The sequence below is a fragment of the Colossoma macropomum genome, unplaced genomic scaffold (genome assembly GCF_904425465.1).
Source record: "Colossoma macropomum unplaced genomic scaffold, Colossoma_macropomum, whole genome shotgun sequence".
Classification (NCBI taxonomy): Eukaryota; Metazoa; Chordata; class Actinopteri; order Characiformes; family Serrasalmidae; genus Colossoma; species Colossoma macropomum.
In genome coordinates, this window is record NW_023495958.1 from 1 (window position 1) to 7,395 (window position 7,395).

Sequence of the window (7,395 nt, forward strand, 5' to 3'; positions counted from 1 at the left end):
ATGACAACCAGTCATGAAAACATTAGAACTTCATAATGAACCATATTGTTCTAATTTGTTTTAGGGCTACAAAGTCGAACTGATTACTGTAAGCATCTTAACTACAACCTTATTACCTCAAAAGCACCCAAAAGTCTGACAACTTAAATTCTTAAGCTTACATTACATTAGGAAAGTATAAAAGTCTGAATTAGTTATTTGCTGATGAAACTGCTGTGAGGTACAAAAGAATCAGAAAGGCCTTCCTGCACAGGGCTTTTATTCTGATGTACTGTCATACATTGTTAGAAGGGGCTTTTATTTTGACATACTGTAGCCCTTTATATAGAATTTTAAAGCTCACAAAGAAACACTTACTCTGATCTATTTACGCTTGTTTTATTTTATAAGGTGCTATAGTATCGGTGCTGATAGACCAGTCCAGTGTACTGGATGTATGCATCACTAGTTTAGCAGGCTGAACATTCTCCACAAGGGGGCACTTTTAGCAGTCAAATAAATGCTTCATAAACGCAACACTTCACATCAAAAGCTCTGTGTGTCCTCGATTAAAATACAGAAAAGTAAAGAGTGGCTTCAGTGAACTCATCATCAGGGTCTGTCTCACAAAGCAAGTTCAGTTTAGACGGGATTCCTGATTTTACAGCTTCACAAAATCTAACAAACGGAGTGACAATTAACTCATAACCACTTCCTCTGTTAACCAAGTTTTAGACTCTTGGATTAAGATTAATCCTTGTGCACATCACGCCCATAAAATGTGGCATTTATAATGAACAACCAATCATGTGAAACACGAGTCAAACTACGTAAATATGTAGACAGTAAAGTATTTATCATGGTAAAAAGATACAGCCACTGCCACCATGTTAGTGATTAGTGGAGTAATAATTTCTGTTCTTTATATCTATGTAGTATGATTTGTTTCCTCTGCTAAAAAAAAATTCATATTACTGATGCCACATGCCGTATTCAGAAACTACAGAAATCTTTTTGTCTTAATTTAAGATCAGACAGGTCAAAATAAGATTTTCATATATTCGTATTACAGAAGTAAATCTTATCTTGATTTGGGAATTTTATCTTACAGCATCTTATCTCAGGTTAAGAAGACTTATGTCTGTTACCTAGTAACTGATCCTACGTGCACGTGAACACATTATCAAAATAATCAAGCTAGTTAGCCAGGCAGCTAAAGATAGTTAATCAAGAAATTCGGCTTTGTGAGACAGTGTTCAAGATAGTAAATAACAAAACCATGATTAAACTGCTCAGACAACGTCAGACTATAACATCTATTTAAAATAAATCAATAAATAATATCATGTATAATGAGTACAGTATGAAATACTGAAATACTATTTTATAGTTGTTCAGAATGAAATGTTTTTAAAAGCAGGCAGGTTGAATACTGACTAAAAGAAGGCAGTAATGGGCAAAAAATGTAAAAATATAATTAAAAAAGGATATTCTGATGCTGAAATACAGAGTTAGTTCCTGATAGCTGAGTACACCACTGAGTCACTCTGGTCTTGAACTTCTGTCACTCCAGCTCTGTTTCCCTGTAAAACACAGCAGAACATTTCAGTGAAACCACATGGACTGGAGGATAAAACAGACATGCAGTGATGTTAAAACATCTGAGACCACACTGAACATCTGGAAACAAGAGAAAGTTTTAGAATTTTGAAAAAATTAAAACAAAGCAATGCAAAATAAAGAAAAAATATTTGAGATTCCGCACAATTTCTAATTTAAGAAATACTACTCAAGTTTTAGCAAATCGGTGACAAACAGATCTTTGGCTAACTCAAGGCTTTTATATAAATCTTGTCTCTTGTGTTCAGGCGACTCTCAGGCGCATTTAACCTACTGATCAGAGGCTTTTGCACAAACTTGTGTAGTTCATGCAGATCAAGTTCACATTGTCATTAAGGCAAAAGAGGGACCAAATACCAAATACTAAGAAATTCTGAAATTCATGTTAAGATTTCAACTTGTTTACAAACCCCAGAAAATAGACAAATAAACATACTGATATATGTACTCTGTTTCATGAAAATATCTTCTACTATAATTGCCATATTGCTCATCCTTAAATAGCACTCCATGGCATTTAAGTGTTACTGTAATAAAGCCCTGGAACACTTATTATAGTGATGCATGTTTGAAACCTCTGAAGATGAAGAGTTCATAAGGTGAACGAGTTCAAGCCAGAGTTATGTAACTATATTAAGACAGTATAGAGGAAGATAAGAACAAACTATGCTAACATTTGTACACACATAGTAATTGCAGATCTCCATTTTGTTGATTTTTATTTTTCAAAATCGTTTGAATATGGCGGCTCTCCTTTACACTGTGTGAAAGTTTCATGGTGAATGGACTAACAGAAATTAGAAGAAAATCTCTTTGAATTAACTTAACAATAGAATGTGCTTGTCTTCTCTGGTAAAGTTACAATTTTAGTGAAGCACATTTTTTTTTCGAACAGCTCCGTAATAAACAGCTAATTTAAAGAGACCTGCTCTCACTCCAGTCCAGCAGCTGATTCTAATGTTCAGGACTGAAGTGCAATAGACTGAAACAAATGTTCACATCTCATAATAAAGTGTAATATAATAACAGCACAATAACTTCAAAAATTATTAACTATTAAATCTGAAGTAGTCTTACCTCAAGAGCCTCTTTTGAATTGTGAGATTTAGTTTTCACTTCAGCATAACTCGGCTCAGCATCTTCAGGAACTACAGACAAAAAAGACAAAACTGTATATACTGTATGTATATTGTGCAAGTGTGTTATATGTAAAGGAAGTATACAAAACAAAATAGGAAACAAACAAAAAAACAAATAATGAAAGATAACTGATGCTGTAAAACCAGATGTATTTCTTGCCTTGTTGCTTTGTCTTCTTTTTCCAGAACCATACAAATAAAACTGATAGAGCAACAATCAGTCCAGCAGATGTCAGAACAGCAGCCAGTGATTTGGAAAGATCTCTAGGACCTTTTGTACCTGAGAGTGTTAAAAAATATCTGCTTCAGTAAATGAGTCAAATAAGTAAACAAATACATTTACATAATCTTTACAAAAAAGCAAAGACAAACATTTCTGTGTTATCCCTCAGTAATTACCACTGTATCTGCACCAGTAGAGCATCAGAGAAACTAGTGAAATTTTCTTAGTTGCTTCTTGGTGTCACCAACTCTGACTAGAATATTCACCTTTCACTGATGAACTAACAACAAACAAAATCAAAGTAATAATGATTTTATTACCTACCTGCTTTATAACAGATGTTTGTAATGTCGAGCTGGGTTGTCTGACTGCTAACTGGATTAGCAGCTACACAGGTGTAAGTAGAACAGTCTGGGTTGGTTATATTCAGAGGAAGATAAAGACGTTCACTGGAATCTGAGCTACTGATGCTGGAGATTCTCTCTTTCTCTTCATACCAGGACAAACTCACATCCTTCCCATTCTCCACAGAGCACAGAGGAGACCACGACTCTCTGAGACTCACTGAGCGCTTTTCAGTCTGATTTCTTATGACTGGCTTTGATACTGGAGCTGTGAAACAAAAGAAAAACAACAAAACAGATAAGAGACATTGAAAAAGTTATCTACAACACTAGAACCACCAACAACAATACAAATAAGCAAAAATATTATTAATTACAGTTCAAACATGTCAAATCACTGACATTTGTTTGTTTGGCTTGTTTGGCTGCTGTAAAGAAGATTCCATGTCTGATTTTATGCTGTACAGGTTTCAGCACGTCTGATATCTACTGTGGCTCATAAACAGCACATCTGAGCTGTGTGTTAAATCTCTACTCATTTTATACTGACAGATCTGCCTCTGATCAACTCCTGCTGTTTATGTATGAGATCACATCTTTCAGCATAATAAACTCTGTACTGTGTTAGGTGATGTAGAAACAGCAACAGATATATAGTACTGGTAGATCTTCTATATTATTTTAAAATATTTGGAAACAAAACACAAAAATGAGCCTATATACAACCCCATTTCCAAAAAAGCTGGGATGCTGTGCAGAATGTAAATAAAAACAAAACGCAATGATGTGCAAATCATTTAAACCGTATATTTCATTCAAAATAGTACAAAGACAACATATCAAACGTTGAAACTTAGAAATTTTATTGTTTTTTGAAAAATATATGCCCATTTTGAATTTGATGCCCACAACACGTTCAAATGCATCATTTCTTTCCGACTTTAGCTAAAGTGTGACATTACCTGAGAGAAACTTTTAACTGTTGTATTTTCCACAGAACAGCACAACCTCATGACATCATCACAGTGCAACAATATTTGTAGAGGTATTTTGCATATTAATCTTGTTTTTGATAATAAACAAAACCATTTGGTTTATACATTATATTTTAATAGCCTCTGACATTATTTTAAGCCATACAGTCATAACAGTCATAAGGCTTAGTTTTATGTTAGTTAAAGGGAAGCCTGACTGTTACAACATAAACTAAATATCTATTAAATGCAACTGAACTTTAAGTTAATGTAACAGAATCAAGTAAATCTAACCTTAAATTTAAATCTAATCCTAACCTGAACTTTAACACCAAGCCTAAACCTAATATTAAACCTGACACTGATGATAATCAATTTATTTTAACCAGACAATTTGCAAACAATTTGAGTGTCTACCAATAATATAGAGGGGAAATCAAAAAGTATAGGGGAAAAATATTAAAATATAGAGGACAACCAGAATAAATATTATTCAAATGTGTACCATTAGATATTCATCCAAGATTTAACTCTGCACAAAATCTCATCACCCTAGACCCCATGTGTCAAACACAAGGTCCACGGCCCAGATCAGGCCCGCGACACACAATCCTATCCGGCCTGCAAAAGAATTTTCTATTAATATTATTAATATAACTGTTGAAGTCTTTGCATATTTTTGAATAAACAAGAGCCAGTTTGGGTTACAGCACAACATTAATTAAAAATAAAATAAAAATAGTTTTTTTCTCTGGCCCACAGATTTGATAAGGTTTTTAATATGGCCCTTGTACTGGTTGAGTTTGACATCCCTGCCCTAAACCAACCAGAACAAATTCTGTAGAATATTTCTTTATCATACTAAACTCTGTTGCCAGAAGTGAACTGGTTTATGACTGATGTAGTTCATACTGTTGGTCTTCAGTCTGAGCCCAGCTCTGCTTATTCATGTTCTGCCTTATTCTTCAGCAACTATAAAAATGGAAAATGTAATATTTACTCACCATAAACATTAACACTGAAACTCCAGACTGACTGATGTTCAGTAATGATTTGTAATTTATAAACTCCAGAATCTTCTCTGCTGATGTTTGTGATGGTTAAAGATCCACTGTTTCTGTTCAGCTGCAGTCTGTCTCTGAATCTCTCACTGGGATAGTCTGTATTAGTCTCCCCTTTAAACACCAGACTGTTCACTATCTTTGTATCTAAATTCTCAGATCTATAGAACCACAGTATGTGAGCATCACTCTGAACTCCAGTTAATCCAGTATGGATGGTTACAGTGTTTCCCTCCAGCTCCTGCAGTCTGACAACCTCTTCTCCAGCTGAGCACAGCAGACCTGAAACAGTAGATACAGTAGATGTAAGTAAAATGTTAGATGTTAGTCTTTACACTCACATACAGAAGACAATCAATATCAGTTCATTTCTGAATCCACTATCTCAGATAATATCTCAGATAATGTCTAATGCCTGTATAATGCCTTTCCTAAATGCATTATATATGCATTACCAAATGTAATTTTATCTACATTTAGTACTGCCACACCAGGCTATTTGCTGTGATCTATTATTAAAAGTGCTCCATTGTGTGAAAAAAAATCCAGCATTTAAGCTTTTGTTCAGTTTTGTGCACATATTCACTTCATGTTCAAAATGTATACTACATTCACTGCATTATACTAAAACAGCATTCAAAACAAAATTCAACATTTCACTTTTTATTTTTTAAAAAGTCACATCAAACATTACTTAATTATTACATACTGTGCATAGCAGAAAAGCTTGAAAAACAAATTACATTTTGTGATTCCAAAGTTTCTCTTGTGGTTTATGAGAATTAATCTACAGATCCAGACACTGTAACAGAGCTCACTCTTAAACTGAAGTCAGTAAACCTGCTATAAAGACTCAACTGACTCAGTAACTACACTTCAGTTCAGCTCTCATCTTCCTGATCTTGCTATTCTATTCTTCATCTTTTCTTCATTCTAGACAAACACACTGATCTCACTACTGTTTAAAGCTACATCCAACACACTTTATACAGATCACTGATATGACTGTCCTGTTCTGCTCTACTGTATAAAACACATCAACACTCACAGTGACACTGTTTTCTATTAAACACAGAGCAGTAACAGTAAAGACGATCTCTCAGTGTTCAGTCAGGACTGACTGCACTGTAAGTTCAGAGCTCCTCGTTTTCCTGGAATAGTTTGAGGAAAACAGACTTACAGTAAAGCAGGTGAAGCAGAGCTGGATGAATCCTGTATTCTGAGAACATCTTAACCAGCCATTCTAATCAACCAGCTTCATTAACTAACTCTTCAACTCCATCGTCAGTTTTCTACTCAGATTCATAGAAAACAAAAGAAACGCACAGAGCTAATGCGCTCGCGCTGGGCTGGGCATGCCCATCATGCATTGCGTGAAATGCTTTGTGCTGAGTGCCTCACAGTCCAAAATCAACTGGATTTTTAAACGATGTTAGTGAAGATTTTAACTAATAACAAACCACCAATATTAAATGTAGATTTACTTTCAGCTGTGTCTTTTATAAAAGCACTGACAGTACAGCTAGATTACAGTGATGGGTTACAAATTATCTCCTGTAATCAAATTTATCTGTTTTATATTACAAGTTCATATTTTTATATTTATAATATTTATATTTATGATATGTGAAACTCTCTATCTTTGCAGTAAGTTAAGTAAAGTAAAAAACGGTAAATAACATTATAATAAATACAAATAAAGTTAGAAGAAAACAGAAGAATCAGGTTTAGTTTTTGACTTCTAACTGAACTCCAGTCATTGTATGGATTTATTAAATTCCACCATCACCTGATTTAATGTAATGAAAGACTGATCAACTGAAGCAGGTATTGGATGGTAAGTGTAAATGCTGGACTTCTTCCAGGAGAGTAAACTCCTAAAATGATGGGTCTTCAAAGGTTCTTTAGTAAAGGGAATGTTTCTGTTTAGAACCATGAGCTCTATATAGAATCATTTCATGCCTAAATTGTTCTTTCAGATTTCAGATTGATTAAAAATGTGTTGTATATGGTTCTATATAGAATATTTTTTAAAACAGTCCTATATAGCACCAA

General features: G+C 34.1%; 1 protein-coding gene across 1 annotated transcript; it reads right to left on the reverse strand.

Annotated features, from left to right (window-relative positions):
• LOC118803761 (CD48 antigen-like) lies at positions 1–6,693 on the reverse strand. The gene is made up of 6 exons (XM_036564248.1): positions 6,521–6,693; positions 5,284–5,622; positions 3,286–3,573; positions 2,899–3,018; positions 2,677–2,747; positions 1–1,562 (listed from the first exon to the last, which is right to left on the reverse strand). The coding sequence occupies exons 1-6, from the start codon at positions 6,567–6,569 to the stop codon at positions 1,491–1,493; spliced, it is 939 nt and encodes a 312-aa protein (XP_036420141.1). The 5' UTR covers positions 6,570–6,693; the 3' UTR covers positions 1–1,490.
• Positions 6,694–7,395: the final 702 nt, after the last annotated feature.

Bases quoted from the DNA above. Each gene is read 5' to 3' on its own strand.
- LOC118803761 (XM_036564248.1), bottom strand. From the start codon at position 6,569: ATGTTCTCAGAATACAGGATTCATCCAGCTCTGCTTCACCTGCTTTAC. The intron at 5,623-6,520 runs GTAAGTCTGTTT...CTACTGTTTCAG, and splicing joins TCTGCTTCACCTGCTTTACT to GTCTGCTGTGCTCAGCTGGA. The intron at 1,563-2,676 runs GTAAGACTACTT...TGTGTTTTACAG, and splicing joins ATTCAAAAGAGGCTCTTGAG to GGAAACAGAGCTGGAGTGAC.